This window comes from Pteropus medius, unplaced genomic scaffold (assembly GCF_902729225.1).
Source record: "Pteropus medius unplaced genomic scaffold, Ma_sr-lr_union100, whole genome shotgun sequence".
Taxonomy (NCBI): Eukaryota; Metazoa; Chordata; class Mammalia; order Chiroptera; family Pteropodidae; genus Pteropus; species Pteropus medius.
In genome coordinates this window covers 11,335,677-11,355,264 of record NW_024347791.1, presented here as the reverse complement: position 1 = coordinate 11,355,264, position 19,588 = coordinate 11,335,677, and the positions used below count along the sequence as shown (strand labels likewise).

The 19,588-nt window shown below is 36.9% G+C and overlaps 1 protein-coding gene across 2 annotated transcripts; it reads left to right on the top strand.

Annotated features, from left to right (window-relative positions):
* The first annotated feature begins 6,777 nt into the window (after positions 1-6,777).
* TAC1 (tachykinin precursor 1) lies at positions 6,778-14,984 on the top strand. Of its 2 annotated transcripts, XM_039878282.1 has the most exons (7): positions 6,778-6,872; positions 7,281-7,413; positions 8,453-8,549; positions 9,006-9,050; positions 9,532-9,555; positions 11,086-11,139; positions 14,382-14,984. In XM_039878282.1, exons 2-7 carry the CDS (start codon positions 7,291-7,293, stop codon positions 14,429-14,431), a joined length of 393 nt encoding a protein of 130 aa, XP_039734216.1. In that variant the 5' UTR covers positions 6,778-6,872; positions 7,281-7,290; the 3' UTR covers positions 14,432-14,984. The 2 variants fall into 2 exon arrangements, with proteins under 2 accessions (XP_039734216.1, XP_039734217.1); XM_039878283.1 differs by lacking the exon at positions 9,006-9,050.
* Positions 14,985-19,588: the final 4,604 nt, after the last annotated feature.

Below are 19,588 nucleotides of genomic sequence, written 5' to 3'. Positions count from 1 at the left end.
TCTAGGCCTTCTATAACACCTACAAAATGAATAAAAAACTGTTAATTCCAGGGAAAAAATTAAAATTCACAATCAACAACCAAACGAATCAAGAGCCACCATCTAACTAATGCAATAATCTTCGAGAAACTGTAGCCAATGAAAGAAAGAAAATTCTGGAGGAAAGCAGAGAGGCCCATTACTGTCTGGTTCCACAGGGCCCCTGTCCTTCTTACCTCCCCATCACCTTCCAATTTTTATTGGTAAATTGACGAAATTATGAAAATTCTCAATGACACTACACATGGAGAGAAGAAAACTGAATGGGTATATCGTTAAAATCTTCCAAAATGCAAGGAAAACAAGTGGCTGAGAGAAACTGGTGATACTAGGAAAGAAAACAACTGTTTACTCTTTAAAGGGAGTGGAGAGAGGCTCTCCGGCCACACAGAGATCAACGCCCAAGGGCGTCCCTCAGAAGAAAGAAACAGGCCCTCCAATCAGGCAACTGACGTGGAACAAGACACTGCACAAAATCTCCAGAAAAAGAACAGTCAAGGTATCCAGGCTGCACTGTACCTCAGGGAAGTTCCCCTTACTTTTCTCAAATGAACGGAATACAAAATACCTATCCCTCCAAGGTGAAAAAAGTCTTTAAAATTGTAGGAACAGAGTCAGGTAGTCAATCCCATTCTGTCCGCCCAGAGCCATTCAAGCAACTCATTTCTGAAGAGAATGGCCCAGCAACTATGCAGACGTTTTACACTCTGTATTAGAATTCTCCTGAGAAACAGAACCAATAGAGTATATGTATTGTGTGTGTTTGTGTGTGGAGAGAGAGACAGATTGATTTTAAGGAATCAATTAAGGATTTAAGAAATTAGCTCACACAGTTGTGGGGTCTGGCAAATCTGAAAGTTTCAGGGCAGCTTGGAAGGCTGGAAATTCAGCAAAAAGTTGATCTTGAGTCCAAAGGCAGTCTAGAGTCAGAATTCCTTCTTCCTTGGGGGATTTTAGTCTTTTTTATTTGAAACCTGCAACTTGCTGGATGAAGGCCACCCATATAATGGAGAGTAATGGTTTTACCCAAAGTCTGCTGATTTAAATATTATTCACGTCTTAAAAAAATACCTTCACAGCCATATCTGTAGTGGTATTTAACCAAACAACTGGGAAACATGGCCTAGCTGAGTTGACACATAAAGCTAACTATAGATACACACACACACACACACACCACACACACACACACACACAAATACATCCATCTAGAATAATAATCATACTAACATTCATTGCATGTGCTAGGCACTGTTCTTTATACTGCACATTTATTTACTCATTTAATCCCCACAGCAACCTTATGAGGTGAGTACAATTTATTGTACTATTTGTCTTATTAAAAAATTGAGGCAAAGAGTGTTTAATTAGCAAGTGACTAAGCCAGTATTAAAACCGGTAGTGCTTGCTCAAAACTTACACATTTTGCCACTGATCTAGAAGAAAATATAACTCAGAAAACAAAGAAATTATCTCAACTAAGAACATACATACAATAATATGAGAGCATACCAAAATAATAATAATAATAATAATAATAATAAAACAATTAAATAAGATGAAAAAGGAAGTTGCTAGTCTATGAGAACAAATAGGAGACTATGCAACATGATTATGGAAATAACAAGTAAATTAGAAACATCAAAATACAGAATAGACAAAAGTGCATTACTGACACAAGGAGTAAAGTGTTAAGATAACCTAAGTAAATGCAGATGAAAGGGGCAAAGATAAGGGAATTTGGGAGACTATCACAGACATGAGATAGCATTCATATTACAACATTTATATCCATTATAAAATACATTATGATCCAAAAAAAGACCATACTATTTTTGAAGTGAAATTTCCACTTCAAAAATATATTTAAAGACGTGATACAATAGAACTTCCCTAAATGAAGAAAAAATAATCTGCAAAACAAAAACAGTTCATGACACTCTAAGAAAATCAGATGTAGAATGATCAATAAGACATATGCTAATTAAACTGTCAAATGTCAAGAATAAAGAAAGGATTCCTCAGATATTCAAATAAAAGAGTAAATTATATACATGCATGGGGAAAACTCTCCCTCCACAGAATTCTCCATAACACTCAATTCCACAAGACAATGGAGCAATGTCCATAAAGTCCTGAGAAAAATGAAATTTAATTTTTAAATATTATAACTAACCTAGATGTCACTTGAGCTTAGACACTACAGACAGATATTCACTAGCATGAAAGAACTCAGGGAACACAATATGCATAATATTTTCCTGAGGAAAAAATTTGTTTGACAATGGCATCCAGCTACATAAGAAATGGTGAAAAATGAACTTGAGAATGGCAAAGGTAGGTTAAAAAAACTAGCAGTGAACAATGAATCTGTTTAAACACAGAATGAAGAGTAGACAACTAATGAAAATATGGTAGCAAAACTAAATGCGAACATTGTAAACCTGAATAATGTTAAAATAATCAAAACTACAAAAATTGGGAGGTAGTTGGGGAAGGGGAGATGGGAAAAAGTTTAAAAGTACTATGTCCTCATCTTTCAAAACAGGGAATAAATAGATATTATCTAAATATCTATTTTTAATGTTACATGCTAGCCTCTTAATGTTTATTCCTAAATCTTGCTTTTTAACATTAATGGGTTCTTTCATGGAAAAAATATCTTGTGCTAAAGAAACATTTTTCACTTTTGTTTTTCTTCTGCTAAAGTCAAACAAAATATAAATGACTACCTTTCACTAAAAATATTTTTGAGGTTCTTATGCTATGTTCCTAATTTTTATTTATCTGTCTACTGCTCTATTCTAACCATATAATATGCATAGAAAGGTATTTACAATGTTGTCCTCTTAATATTAAGGGTGGCAATTTCTGAGTTTGGGGTAATTTTTAAAAATACATTATTGTACTTTTGTGCATTGCTTTATTTTCTATAAAGAAAATATATTATTTTACAAAAACAATCAGGTGACTATTTTCCTTTTAAAAATTGTAAGCAGTATATCAAGGTGTTAACAATGGTTCATTCTGGGTTATGAGAAAATGGATGATAGTAATTTTTTCTTTGTACTCTTCAGTAGTTTTTTAATTTAGAAACATAAAAAATAATTTATTAACTATTTACTTTTTCACCATTCTACTTCTCATACGTATTTTATTAACATGCATATTTTCATAAATTTGATGTTCTGTGATATAAAACAAATAAAGAGTATGAATATCCCAAAGAAAAACAAATAAAATTCAAATAAAGAGTTTAACTATCCCAAAGAAAATAAAGGATATAAATGTCCCAAACTCTGCAATGTTCAAAGAAAAAATGTGTTAAGTAAGTGCATGATATTACTAGGAGCACTAAATTAGCAATTAACAAATGACATGGAAAAAATAGGAAATGTATTCTTTAATCAACTTTTATCTCATTATTATTTATTACTCAATCCTGTGAAACAGCCTTTGTTTTATGTACTGTGGCATATTTGTAACAAATGGCATCTAAACAGAGTTATATGCCTGGTTACATTGAGCTAATGGAAGAAACTGAAGTGGCTGTCTTTATTGTTACCTCATAAACCAAATCAGCAACTAAGAAACAAAAATAAATTAATCTAAAATATCCCACTTTAGGAGTGGAATTTTATAGGGTAGGGAGAAACATGAATGCAACAAGAACAACAAGAACAATAGGATACACTAAAAACCTAAATAGAAATGGTTACCAGAGGGAAGAGGTCCGAGGGACAGGGATTAAAGTTGCACTTCTTCGAATGCATTATGTTTTGAATATTTGAATTTAAAACTATGTGTTTTAATAATTCTAAAGTAAACTAAATTTTAAAAGCAATACCTAAAACTCAAGAGCAAAATGAGCAGATAAACCTATGTGTATAAGAGTTGGTAGCATAACCATACACAGAACTTTTAAAGTGACTTTAAAACATAGTAAATTGACCAAACATACCTAGTGTGATATATCCTAAAGATAAAAATAATACAAGTAAAAATTCTTAATCTGTTTCTAATAATCATATTGTTGATAATGCTGACATTAGGCATTGGGATAAAGCTGAGTAACTATGTCACTGTCACCGGAATTTTTTGGCTTAATAGAAAAGATGCAAAACAGAAGAGATTAAGGAAAGACCCTATGGTATACTGATTTGAATAGAAAATGTCAGTATACATTCATGATTTTATACACACAGAGATATTCATTGAAAAGGTCTTGAAACAATGAGGAACTCAATATTAATGTGCACCCACAATGCCCAGATTATAATCTCTAATTATCACTTCTAATTCAAAGGAAAGGAGGGCTCCTTAAGTGCAAATTGCAGGTCTGAGACAGAAAATACACAACTTAAACCTGGAATATCTGGTCCTATCAAAAAAACAAGAAAGCCATTAAAGCCTACTTAGGGCATATCAAAAGTCTCAGGAGCCAATTTGAAACGTTACCTGCTGGCCAAGAAATGGGATAAGGCCTGCTTCTATCTTTGTTTGAAGGATTGAAATACTTCACATGTGTTTAAATCCATAAGGTCACAAAAATGCTAAAATTTGGGGAGGGGAAGACCATATTTGAATGTGTTAACTTGCCAGCTCATTTTGAAAATTGGTAAAAGGAAGTATTCAAGCAGTTATCCCATCTTTCTTATATTTATCATGTCTTGGAGTAATTAAACAGTTGTTGAAAAAATGTTTCTCTTTATATGGAAGAAATAGTCCAGCTAATGAATAAAGAATGAATGATAAATCAGAATATCACTATTTTGAAAGCACTAATGAATTAATGGATCTAGAAAATGATCAATGACTGCTAACATCTTGAAAAAGAAACAACTGGATATCACGTGCTTCCTAACAACACATGTAAAGTGGCCTTGTCAGAAAAACCGAACCTACATGGAATCAAGCTTCTCAAGAAGCTTACCAGTTAACAGGAAATAGGACAGAGGAACAAGTTAAAAGAAACCTTTAGGAGGCAATTAGCAAACTCTAGACCAAAGTATACTTTGTTGATTAGTAGAAAGGGAAGAAGAAGACCTATAGATCAGGGGAGTTTTTAGAAATATATGAACCAAGTGTAGGGTATAGACCCTGTTATAATTCTGATTTCAACTAGTAAACTATATGGGATCGGGGTTCCCGAAACAATAAGGAATATTTGAACATTGACTGGATATTTAATGTAAGGATTTATTTTATGTTGTTTTAGGTGGAATAATGGCATGGTTCTGTTTTTACTTTTTTAAATCCCTACCATTTATATAGACATGAAGAAATATTTATAATTGAAATGATATCTGGGATTTGCTTCAAAATAATCTGAAAGAAGGAGAAATAGGAAGGGTTGGTAGATAAAACTTGCAAATTGTTTCAAGTAGATGATTCTGTCTTTGTATATGTTTATAATTTTCCAAATAAAAGTTACAAAAACAAAAAATAGAATGTCTCTGGTTGTGAAGCTAGGCTTGAAGAAATGAGACACATGGGAATTTCAAAATGCAGGGTTATTTAAGTACAAATATTAGAGAGAAAAAATTACTGGTTTATATGAGTTGCAAAAATTATTATGCAATATACTAAAAACATTAGAATTAATTGAAAAACATAATACTTACTAAGTAAAGAGGAGGAAACAACTCCACCCAAGAAATGTCATTTAATTCATTTAGAGATGAAAAAATTGTGTCTGCAAGGCAAACACGGGCTCATGGAAAGCTGTGATTTCTGTACAGATGTTATTAGGCTAATAGTTTCGTATTGTTAATGACTACCCAATTAGCATCTTCACTACATTTGTTTTCATATACAGGAGAAATCTATGAATGATCTATGGAGTCCTTTAGTGACATCCCGTAAGGCTCTTGTACCATCTTGCCGGTTTCTTCAGCAAGAAAGGGTAGGAGAAAAGCAGCCAAAACGTCTTTTTCCAACTCCTGCTCCTGAATGTAGCAAGGAAGAGAACTTAGCTTTCCTGGAACAAAAAATATCCTAGAATGGCACTGATATAAAAGTTCTAAGTGCAATGTCACATTTAAATTTCCCTTTCACCAAAATGTAAAATAAATCTGCTTCCATGTCTGAAATACTATGGTGACTGAAAATCCTTTTGTAATGCTGAAGAAACGCAGGTATTATAGCTGATAAGGAAGTAGGATGTTCTGCCCATAGAAGGATGCTGTATCTCAGAAACACTTAAGACACTCTGCAGATGGAAACAGAAAGAAAACAGTGCCTTCCACCACCACCACCAACCCCATTTGAAGTGCTCATTTCTTAGCACGATTTCCGACAATATCTTAATACCTGAAGTTATTGGGCCATCCTTAAAAGTACAACTTATTCTGATGTCTCAAGGGATGGAAAAGTTGCCGAAGTCCAAGGAATGAGTCACTTTGCTCAATTTCGATGAGTAAGATCAGGTGTCACGGAACACCGTTCGGAAGACAGAGAGGGGAGGGGGCGTCAGATCTGCAGACGGAAGAAGGCTGGCCGCTGGGGATTGGATGGCGAGATCTCGGCTTTCCTAAAATTGCGTCATTTCGAACCCAGTTGGGTCCAGATATTATGGGCACCGACGGATTACCGTCTCGGAAACTCTCAATCAGACGCAAGCGAGAGGAGGCGGCTAATTAAATATTGAGCAGAAAGTCGCGTGGGGCAGCGTGTCACGTGGGTCTCGAGGCTCGTGGAGCCTGCGATAAATACCGCGCGGCACCACGCAGCAGAAAGCGCTCTGCGACCTCCTCCTCCACCGCCGCGCGGACCGAGAGTACGGAGCGCCCCGCGTGCGCTCAGACCAGCCAGAGGAACCCTTGTCGGTCGCAGTAAGTGCTTGCGCCCTGCCAGGCCGGCTTGCCGCGCCGCGCATCCTCCGAGGTGGCGGCTGGCCAAGCTGGATGTGCCGGCTGGGGCGAGGGACAGTGAGGGGATAGTGGGGCGGACGGCGGAGAGACGGGTATCCCAAATGCCAATGTGCCTCTTTGTCTTCCACCTGCAGGGCCTCCTGGCTTGAAGGTGTGAATTGGTGGGGGACTAGAGGAGTTAGAGTCCAGAGAGCATGGTTCCCTTTCCTAACGCGTACGGGCAGGACTTTAGTCCTTAGGCTTTTTATCTTGGTTCAATCCGCCCTTAGTTCCGTTGTGGAACTGACAATTCTGCTGCCCAACTCTTGGATAGCCACCCTCAATGTACGTATTCTTCTCTCCTTGATCTCTCCTCCCCACTCTTCCCAGATAATCCAACATGAAAATCCTCGTGGCCTTGGCAGTCGTTTTTCTCTTCTCCACCCAACTGTTTGCAGAAGAAATCAGAACCAGCGATGATCTTAATTATTGGTCCGATTGGTCCGACAACGACCAGATCAAAGTGAGTCCCGGTCCTAAGCTGGCCCTTGTCCTTCTTCCCAAGATCGGGAGCTGTCACTTTCCCCCGCGATAGCACCCTAGTTAGCCTGGCAGACATCGCGACCGCGACCACAGGCGGCAGAGGCGCGCGGGGGCATGAATAGGAATGGCACCCCTGGGTCGCGCACGAGACTTGATGCCCACCACTCAAGTTTCCTCCGAGGGCTGCACGGTCGGGTCTCCAGAATGCCCTCCCTGGTGAACTCGAGGTCCTCACAGAGCTGGAAACCTCACAAGGTTTCCTCCCCAGGTGACGGGGATTTGGGGGGACTCCAGTCCAGCTGCAAGCACTTGGCGTGTGGAAACGCTGGGCAGGGAGAGAGGAGGGCGCGCAGCACGCAGGCAAAAGTGAGAACAAGGGGTGAGGTGCTGGGGGGTTAGAGGGGCAGAGGTGGGCGGAAAGCTTATTTCCTGCCCTGACATTTATACTACGGACCTGAGGACGTAGCTGCAAGTTTTCCTTGACATGGTTCGCAGGCTATTGGTGCAAGGGAGCGCGCCTCGAGGGAAGAGTGCAAGGCGCGCTGTGCAAGTCGCTTATAAGCGTTGTCATTCTTTCCCAACCCCGACAGACACCCGTGTGCATTTAGGGTGGTGAGGCGTCTCCACAGCCAGAGACAAGATCATGACAAAGTCAGGTGGCTGCGCGACAGATGAGTGAGGGTCCAGAGGCTGCGGAGAAAGAGCGGAAAGCGCCCAGGGCTCAGAGACACCGCGCCTCCGGCTAACTCACAAGGGCTTGGGGGAGGCGGCAGCGCTGGACTTGAATTCTTCTGGGCGGGGTGGAGGCAGGGAACGACCCGCTGTAGACACCACTCAGCCCCGGCGTGGGGACGGCTAGCCTCCTTTTGCCTCCCTACGGGGTTGGCTTCCCGGTGCTGGCCCCGTGGGCCCCACCGCCCGCCGCCAAGGTTCGCCTGGAACGCACCACTGGAATGACTGGGGTTTCCCGGAGCCTTTCGCTGGTTGCCTATACGCCTGTTTGTGCGTCTGTCCCCCAGGAGGAGCTGTCCCAGCCCTTTGAGCATCTTATGCAGAGAATCGCCCGGAGACCCAAGTCTCAGCAGTTCTTCGGATTAATGGGCAAACGGGATGCTGGTGAGATGGGCAGCCATCCTTCACTCGGTCAATTCGGTCAACCCGCCCGGTCTGCTCGCTCATTCTCAGAGCACCCAGTCTCTCTTGCTCTTTGAGTAAAGACTTCCACCCTAAAAGGGGTGTAAATCCCTGGGCGCGACTCTAGCCCTCACCTCACTATGTCACACGAACATGCCCGCGGAGGGAGGGAGGGAGGGATCGGTTTTGCATGCCTCACAGTGTTAGACTCAAACCACCAAGAACAGCAACCAACCTTAGTTCCCTTGACCAAATATCCAAACTGACAAAGCAGAAGCCTCCAGGGGTCAGTACTCGGAACGGTCTAAGTGCATGCTAAAGCTGATTACAGACGATGGGGGTTAGAATAGACTTAGCCCCTTGTCTCATGATGGAAAGATTTAGTTTCTTTGAATTCATTGCACCTATAAATAGTTCATGTCAATTGTCTCTTGTCAGATTCCTCAACTGAAAAACAAGTGGCCCTGTTAAAGGCTCTTTATGGTAAACATTTCTATAAATCTTTATTTTACTATTGTGAATGCATATGTAGGAAAGTGAAAAAAGTCTTTTATGGGCTGAAATACAGATTCTTGATTATCCCTGTTTAATAGAGATGGATTTGCATCTCTCTCCTGAGCATCAAATGGGTGGCACTCCTTAAAGATGTGTCTTTTAGAAAAACAGAAGTTGTATGGCCTAACAACTAACAGGCCTCAGGAGTCTTACAGTCCTGGATTTGAATCTGTGACCAATAGAAAGCACGTAAATTTATTTTTGTTTGTTAAAATACTTTGTTTTTATTATCAATGGTTTGGTTAGCATTTATGGTTCTGCTATATTCCTCAGGATAGTACAATATACAGTACATGTATGGGAAATGTTACATATTTCAAAATCAATTTATTTTACTCTTTAAAAGACATAATGTTGCATCTTTAAAACATGCTATTATGTTTGCTCATTTTATCTATCTTTCTTCTAGGACATGGCCAGATCTCTCATAAAAGTAAGTTCAAAATTATTTTGACATTTATCAAATACAAATGTAAAAGATTGAATTCCACTTTACATAATACCTAATCTTATTTTCTGCAGTAAGTTAGGACTTAATACTTTTAATTAAGACAGTGTAAGAAGGAGATTCATATTTACATGTAGAACATGAATGTTTAAAGCTCTGTTGTTTAGGCATATCCTACTTACCAAAATGACACATTATGTTAAAAATCCTTTAACTCCCAGCAAAACTGCTGCTGAATTTCTGACCCACAGAAAGTATGAGATAATAAATATTTGTTGTTATTTTAAGCTGCTAAAAAAAAATCATTTAACACCTATAAACTGTTCGTTTATAAAAAGAATTTCAATCTTGGGGTAAAAATCTACCACACATTCTCCCTCACCCACACTCCTGCCCCACAACTATCACTTCCACTGCAAAACAAAAACAAAACAAAAACCAAATATTTATAAGCACCTTCTAACTCATTTGAGTATGCTGGATGCCATAATGACATCACTTATTACGGTAATTCAGCAGCCAATTAAGAGGCTCCAGTGAATGTCTGAGTAGAGAGTCCTTATTAAAGGTAAAGATAGAAATGCAGTTTTTTTGATTCCATAATTGAATGGGAAACCTCAATCAAAGCACAGTGAAACATTTCTTAGGGCAGTAAAGATGGCAGAATTGAACACTTAATGGTCATTAGATCCCAGTTTCCTGGTTAATGGATCCAGAATTGACAGGAAGTCCCAGGGGTCCTTCTGAATGTACTGTCTACTTACTTACCCTGACTTAGACTTTGGTTCACTGGGTGGCAGAGTAGGCCACATTACGATAGCAGCCCGATTTTCAGCTAATACAGTGTAAACCAAGAGACATTCTCCCACTAGAGTTAAAATAACCTTTTCCAAAGGCTTTATCTTTGAAGATAAATAATTCATATTTACTTCCTAAGGATTTGACTTTCAAAGGAATTACATATAGCAAAATTCTATGTAATAAAAATAAATGCACTCTATTAATGTCAAAACTAACACTTTTCCAAAATGAATATTATTTAAAATCTAATGAAATAGAAATGGTGAGCTCTTGAAAGTTCATAATGATCAGGTGTAGGGATCTGACTTAATGAAGGTTCAGTTCATGAGAAATACAGCATACTAGTAACATGAGGAAATAAGCTTGGCTATTTCTCTGTCACACAAATGTGAAACCGACTCCCTAAAAATCAAAGCTAGTTTAAATAGCAACAATATTTAAAACTTTATATAAACAGATAAAATATAATATGAATAAGGGGTACTTGCTAATATTTAGATATAGAATTAAGAGAAGTGCTTTCATTGTATTGTTCTAGTGTCAGTTACAAGACTTATTAGAAATCTTCATTTCTTCAGGTTCACCAAAACTTGAAATAGATATATATTTATTATATGGCCATATATTCAGAAGCTTGCTTTTTTTGTACTAGTTATAACAGTTTATTTCTTCAAAGATATACATATTAAACTACCCCTAAATGTATTTTTCCAGGGTATAAAACAGATTCCTTTGTTGGACTAATGGGCAAAAGAGCTTTAAATTCTGGTATGTATAAAATCATGACTGAAAATAGTATCTTAAATCTACTTGTATTATTTTCTTTTCTAAGGTATAGTTATCAAAGTAGTAAAAAGGAATAATAAATTTAAAATGAGTATAGTAAAAAAATCTAATTGCAATAAATAAAACCAAGAATGGATTTATAGCTGATTAAGCTAATATCACCACAATATTCATCTCTTAAAGTACAAGCCTTACTGGTGTCTGCCCTATTTTTAATCATTAACCTGAATCTTTGGGCTAGTCTAATAGTCTTTATATCTGTTAAATAAGCTACATTTAGCCTTACTGAGCTGAGGGGGTGAGGGGACATGGAAAATAAGACCGATTTTCACTTGATACCTAGGTAATTTGAAAGTCTTAGAAGATGTTACATCTGGCAATCTTTCAACACAAAAATAAACAAAACAAAATAAATTCATTATACAAATTTGCTCTTCAGCTTAAACTCTAAAACATCCTCATAGATGTTTGAGAGTATGAGAGTAATATAGTCCATTCCAATGCCTTCAAAAAGGAACATGATCAAATCATCCTAGAGGATTATAATCAGTCCTGGGTACAAAACCCTCAGAGAGAAGGGATGCCACAATTCTACTCATAACCCATTTCAATTCTGAACAACTCTTTCACTTGATATAAAGGCCACATGTTTCCTTCTCTTTCATTTCTATTTTCTATGTAAATGTCACATTCATATATCTGAAAACTCGCTCATCACACTATGTTCAAGGTTAAATAAGCCCTATATTAGTAGAGACTGATTTTTTTTGTTAAGTACATTCAGGCCTCATAGTCCTTAGTTTAGGTTCCTTGGGAAAGCTATTCAAATTGTCTTTATTGTACCTTCAGCGAAAATGGAATTAAAATATTAATCATATAATTCATTAAAATGGGATTAGCAATATTCTTATCTGTTTAGAATATTTCAAGTATCTAGGAAATCTGTAACTAAGATGTGCTGGCTTTTGTTAATTATCTGGAAAAGTCATGCAAAAATGATGTATGCTGGTATTTATATTGGTTCTCTACCTTCCAAATTTAGATACTTTGTATTTCTTCGTCAGTAATTTTGAGGCTGCTCAAGTTTAAATTTTAAAGATGTTACCAGTCTGCCTAATAAAAAGCTTAAAGATGATTTATTAAAATGTACTACCGCATAACTTTTGCAAATGGAATATAAATTTATACTACACTGGCTTTATTTATATCAGAAGTGTGCGCTAGCCCTTATATAGCTGCGCTTTTCTTGATAATTGTATTAGTCATCAATTCTCCATTTCCAGAATTGATGCAAGTTTCAGAACATGCTTAACTTTACAAATAATATAGATACTATGCAATTTAGAACAAATTAAATGCTATTAATTGTATATAAATAATGTAATTATAGATAAGAATAAATAGGATCACTATAATGAATCAGAATCAATTAATGACTAAATATTTGCTCCTCCATTTTAGTTAAGAAAACATAAAAGGAAAAAATTAGGCAAAACATGTAATCCATACTCAATCAGAGATCCTTGTATATAATCAGTTGAGACAAAGTTATCATCATCATGTTTGACAGCCATCTGATCTTTACCCTTTTGTGGTCACAGACTCCTTTGACAATCTGAAAAATCAATAAACCCTCTTCCCAGAGAACCCTCCTCAGCTCATCCACACAAAAGTTTATGTAGGGTTTCAGAGGGTTCAAAGACCCTGTAAGAAACTCTGCTTCCAGTTAAGAGGACTTTATGTTCCAGCTAAATCACTAATCTGTCTTTGGTCGGTTTACATTAGCATTCACCTCACTTCTCTGAGGAAGGAACAGAATCCTGTTCCCTAAAGCTGGTCAGGAACTGCACTTGTGCTAGTTATCCTCCTACTATAAACAAACCAGGGTAAGAAATGAACTGTTTCCTTCTGTCAGAACTGCCCAGTTTGAGGCTCTGACTGTTCTACCCAAGAAGTGCATTCATGACTGACATAAAACATTCAGCTTATTGTTAACCTCACTTAAGGACAATTGGTGGCTAAAAAATCATCTGCTCAGTGTTGAAGGGAAAATGATGACACTGTAAACTTCACCTAACTTCTCTCTCAACAAAGCCTTCTCACTGAGAAGTGTTTAGAGTAGCACCTATGGTTTCCACATATCTCCCACAGTTCTATTTAAATTTAATACTTAATAGAGGGCAAACTGAATTTTTAAAAGCACAATAGTTTCATCTAAGTGTATAAAGTATTAAAGTGATAAAAAGTATACATAAGCATTTTGATCTCATTAGTCTAATCCTTATCATTTTTGATCATAGACCCCTTTGAAATTGTATATAGTATAAAATGATATAACAATATAATTTCAGCTTTTTTTTTTTTTTTTTTAGTCAAAATGGTCAAAGTACTCAAATTACTTGCTAGCTACATATTAAGTACCTTTGGAAGTAGTAATTACCTTTCACAGGACATTAGGGTGCCAGGAGGTAAGTTAAATCATGTTGTATTTAGATGGCACAATTGCCCTACCTACAGACAGTGAGGCTGTTTTTAGTCTCAAGGACAATCCATCATTGAGAAGCATCCACAAGACAGGACAAGATCCCTAAACACTGTTATGTACCCCTATAACAGGAATCAGCAAACTTTTTATATAAAGAGCCACATAGTGAATATTTTAGGCTTTGTGTAAGCCATGCAGTCTCAGTAACAACTATTCAGATCTGCCATTTTAATGCTAACCTAGCCATAGACAATACCTAAATCAACGGGTGGAGCCATGTTCTAGTAAAACATTATTTACAAGAAAAAGTGGTGAGCTGGATTTGGCCCATGGCCTGTGGTTTGTTGATTCTGTCCTAGAATAAAAGTTACTCATTTTGCTTTCATCCTACTACTATTCCTGGCTACTTTCAACACTGACCTCTCTATAAATCACCATGGGTGTCTGTCACCGCTTGAGAACATGCTGAGAATCAACATTGCAATATATTGTGGAAATACGCTTTGGGGGTACCAAGTATATGACGATGACCAAAGTTACAGGAATTCTGTGATTAGGTCACTTCCAATCAGGATAAAGACTAAGGCAAGATTGGAAGATATAGAAATAAAACTCTAAGAAATATTTCAGTGGAGGGGAAAAAGTCATTATGAATTTAAAACAAATTACTATGTGCCTTGAACTTTAATTACCTCAGTGAATCCTCTTTAAAAACTCTTACTCTTCTCTTTGTTCTCAGTGGCTTATGACAGAAGTGCAATGCAGAATTATGAAAGAAGACGTAAATAAACTACCTAATGTGTTAATTACCAAGTTTCAATTGTGTCAATGGCCAATAAAAGAGAAAAATGAGAAATGCATTATGAGGAATAACTATCTAATAATAATTGTTGTTTTGAGTTAAAAACTCAAAAAGTATTTTTCATATTGTGCCAATATGTGTTGTAAAAGTGTGTTATAATTCTAATATGATGACTCCCTCAGAAGTAGAAATCAGTAATAGTTTCTTAACAAAGCACAGTGCTCAATGCAATTATAAAAACCTGTCAATGATATGGTCTCTGAAGAAAGAAAGCATTTATGTTTCTTGGAAGTAGTCACGTCTGCTCCTGCTGAAGGAAAGGAAGCTCACAGACAGAAGCTTGTGCTTCTCCATTTGTTTTCACAGTGGAAATGAACTAAGCTTTGGTATCAAACTGTATTTGTATCCCTGCAGCATGTTTTGTGTCTTGTGACTATATAGACATGTTTTTAAAAGTTTTAATGTGATTCTGAGGTCTTCATTTCATTGTAAAATGTGTTGTGATAGTTGACATTTTAAATAAAAGAAAAAATATCTTGAGAATTGGGTCTTATTCTTTCCTTAACATTTATGTCAAATCAGCAACCTTCTTTTAGTGGATGAAATATGTTCAAAGCTGTTTTGGCTGCTAAATAATGAAACATAAAGCTACTCAATTTTACTTTCTTAGGGAAAATGACTAAAATGTAATCTCAGTTTCTCACACTCACTTTTTTTTTTTTTTTTTTTTTTTGCTTAGTCACTTGGCATGAGATCATTTACAGAGAAAACAATCACATTTTGGAATCCAAAGAGTCTTAAAGTTCTGTTTATACATGCCTACAATTCCGTTTTGGAATAGGATAATCTATTTTAAAGATTTGTTTCATTGGTTATTTCCTTGTTGGATAAAACATCAGCACACTACCATTTCAGCCCTGCTTGTAGCCCAAGTATAAATGCACAGTGTGAGTCTCACTAGAATTAAGACAACATACCAAACTCACAAAGGTCATCAAAAGATGATACAGAAAAGATGAGGGCGGGGTCTAATAATATGACATCACCCCCATAACGAAGATAAGAGCCCCTCTCCAGCATTTCTGAGGAATGCCTGTGAATTTCTAACACCCATCACACTATCCAGCAGAAACACGTGCATCAGGAATAAATACAATCAGAGGGAGGCTCTTGTGTATTTAAGGGGAAGGATTGATAAAAGTCCTTGGAACTGTTTTCTGATTGCACAGAGAGTGTGAAATACTGACAAGTGGTAAAACAACTCAGGACAAGCATTGTTCAGTGAAATAAAACTCCATGAGTTTAGCCTGGACTGGTGACTGTTGTTGACCAATGTTAAAATGATTTATGGGCCAGGAAAGCTAATGCATATTTTAACCTTGCTATCTTTAAGTGAATAAATTGTTTTTTAAAAAACTCCAACAAGCTCATTTTCTTTATTACACAATACATTTAAATACTACAAATTATAAGCAAAATGGAGGAAATAAAAGTCATCTAGAGCCCCACTCCCCAACAGTATTGTAACAATAACATTAAAAAATTTTGATCATGTAGTGACGTCCTAGCCATCACAACATCATACTGCACATTGCTCCTGTGTTTGTGGGGATGCTCATGCAAACAAACCTGTGCTGCCAACAGTATAAAAGTATACAATTGTGTACAGTGCATAATTCTGATAATGATAAACAACTATGTTACTAGTTTATGTATTTACTATATTATATTTTTATCCTTATTTTAGAGTGTACTCTTTCTACTATTAAAAAAATGTTTGCTGTACAACAGTGTTACAGTGAACAGTTTGCTGGGTTAATGCAGGCAGCAGCCTCATACATTTCATGTTTACTGTGTCTCTTGATTGCATCATTTTCTTCTGTGCTTCATTTACTCTCATGCTGTTTTTTACAGCACCATGCTGTACAGGTTTGTAGCCTAGGAGCAATAGACTATACCAGACAGCCTAGTTGAGTAGTAGGCTATACCATCTAGTGTGTGTAAGTGCACTCAATGCTATTTGCACAATGAGAAAATTGCCTAATGACACATTTCTCAGAACGTATCCCCATCGTTAAGTGGTACATGTCTGTATGTTTAATCACTCAATGAAGAAAGAAGTATCATCATCGTCATCATTTTACAGATGAGGCTATGAAGTTCAAGGAAATGTTGGGGTCATAGATTATAATATAAGAGGAGTCAAGATTAGAAAAAAATTATTAGAGGGAAATAGAGCAAATTAATATGTAACGATGAGATTGCATATTGCTACAACTGAATATTATGTTGTCATTTAAAATGACATGGTATATTCAGTGACATGGAACAACATGTATGGTATGTTGTTGGGCACAAAGAAATATTTCTGCACTATGTATGCATATATATTTCTGCATAGATGTTATAACAAGAAGGAATAATGTAATGAATAAGAGTGTGAGGTTCAGAGTCAAACTGCTCAGGTTTGTCACTCAGTGGCATGATGATGGTCAAGTCTCTACCTTCTCTCTGCCTTATTTTCCTCATCAGTAAATTCTGACAATGACAGTATTCACTGCTATCACACAGTACCATACACAGTGCATAATATTTACTGTGGAGCTCAGCTGAGGGTTGTGGGACATCATGCCTGGAAAGCTTTGAGCACAATCTCTGGCACATGACAAGCATTCAGTGAATGTTACCTGTTGTTGCCATTGTTAGCTACTCTCCAAAATGCCAGTGAGAAAATCAGCAGTATATTTTAGCCACTACAATGGTTTTTCAATGGACCCACTGAAGAAGCAACAGTGCGGGGGTGGTTTTTAAAATCACTGCCACACAAATTAAATCTAGGGCTTCATGAGAAATTGGGCAGCACTTCGTGTTGTTTATTTATGTATTAGTTAGTCCCCATGGCCCCTTCCCTCTCTGCAACTCTATAAAATCTCTGCAGCAGCATCTCACAGTGCTATACAAAGACTTGCATCAGCAAGACCTCATTTCTGCCCACTTCCCTTAGTCACAGAAACCAGCAACAGAGTGAGTAAGGAAAGGGAGAGAAATTTCAGTGTTAAGTCGGTACTCATGAAATATTTACTATTACTTTCCCTCTGTGGCATATTTCCTTTACCTGAAATAAGTTTGCTTCACCTAAAGTCTATCTTCAATATTTTATTCTGTTATGAAACAGCAAACAGACCAATCTATATAATTAAGTTACCTGAATACTTTATTGCTTTGGGTTTTTTGTTTATTCATTTGTTTTTGTTTTGGTCGGGGCCCAGAAAAAAAACAAATTACACTCAAACTGAGTAATTTGAGGAGAATTTAAGAAAGGGACTAATTACAAAGGTAGCGGGTAGAGAAGCCAGCATTGGAATGTGGTTTTCTGAGCTAGTACCTGAGAGAGCCACAGCTACCCTCACCTGAAGGATCAAGATGAGGAAATGAGGCTCAAGGTATATAAATGTCTAATCACTATGTTGTACACCAGAAACTAATATAATATTGTATATCAGATGTAATTAAAAAATAAATTTAAAAAAATAGTTTTTTAAGATGAGGAAGTGAGCAGTTTTATCAGACCTATTAAAAGGCAGAGACTGCCAGGTAGGTGAAAAAATAAAATTCAGCTATGATAATTTACCAGAGATAAACCTGAAAAAAAGTAATATAGAATTGTTGAAAATAAAGAGATATTAAAAATGTACCTACCAAACTACTAACATGATGATTTTATAGCAATATTACTATTGGACAAAATAGGAGATCAAAAAGAATATTTAATGTTGATAAAAGGAGTAATCTACTGAAAAGATATAACAGTAGTGACCTTTATGAATATGAGGCATGTTCGAATTACATAAAGTACAAGCCAATAGAAATATTAAAAAATATTAAAATGTACACATCTTTAATAATTGTGAGAGACATCACATTCTTCTTGGTAAACAACAAATCAAAAAGCAAGCACGAGTAGGAGGAATTGAGTAATATAATTAAGAATCCTCCTCAAATAGACATACAGAGAATTAAATAAAGTAGGTATACATCATTAAGAATATTCATCAAATAGACATACTTTTAACATACATATGTGGAATGTTCAGATAACTGAGTAATTGGACACAATGGAACTCTTTAGAAAATTTCAAAAAATTTATTTCATATAAGCCATAATCACATATGACATTCCAATTGAATCAAAAATCAACATGTCATCAGAAAATCTATGTCAGGAAAGTTTGGGCTAGACTCTCAAATAATTCTTGTGATAAAGAGAAAAATAAAGAGAGAGTTAAAAAAATACTTTGAAATTAATAACCACGTTAGTTGGTGATCCCCAAGACCATCCCCAAGTGTAAAGATTTGCGAGAAAGACTCACGGGACTCAGCGAATAATGGTGTCATAGCTAAGATTCATCACAAAGATGTAATCAGAATCCACAGCCAGGTAAAGAAAAAAGACACAGAGTCTGGGAACCCACTTGCAGGCTTCCCGATGCCCTCTCTTTCATGAGGGGTCACACAGAGCACATTCTTTCCCAGCAGCAAAAATGCAGCAATAAGTGTGGGATGTTTCTGCCCAGGGAAGCCCATTAGAGACAGCATCCAAGGTTTTCATAGGGGCTAGACACATAAGCACCCTCTGCCTCGCACGTTCCAAAATCCCAGGCTCTCAGAAAGAAAGTAGGTGTTTAGCAAAAAGCACCTTGCTTGTACAAACAATTTAGGTACAGTGAGCTACCTTTGTCATATAGGGAAAGTTTTTATATCAGTGAAGGAATGAGTTTTCCAGTCAAGTTCCCAGATTCCAGTCGAGGGCCAAGCTTGCAGGCAAGTCTTTAAGGATAGCAGTCTCAGGCCTGCAATGAGAACTGGTTTCTACACAACATGTAAGGCCTGTATATCAAAACCTAGGTATGGAACCAGAGCAGTGCTCAGGGGGAAATTTATAGCCATGTGAGAAAAAGGTGAGTCTTGAAGGATAGGAAGTTTGCCAAAGAAGTTAGGAAAGAAGGAAGGAAAAATATGAGCAGAGACAGGTGTAAAAGAACGAGATGTGTTCCAAGGAGGACAAATATTTGAGCATGATTACAGCCTAGAACAAATGGTGAGAGATGAGGCTGGAGAAACAGGCTCACCTGAGACCATACAGG

Coding starts and splice junctions, on each gene's coding strand:
- TAC1 (XM_039878282.1), top strand. CDS start 7,291: ATGAAAATCCTCGTGGCCTTGGCAGTCGTTTTTCTCTTCTCCACCCAA. Junction 9,051..9,531: donor CCTGTTAAAGGCTCTTTATG/GTAAACATTTCT, acceptor TCTTTCTTCTAG/GACATGGCCAGATCTCTCAT. Junction 11,140..14,381: donor CAAAAGAGCTTTAAATTCTG/GTATGTATAAAA, acceptor CTTTGTTCTCAG/TGGCTTATGACAGAAGTGCA.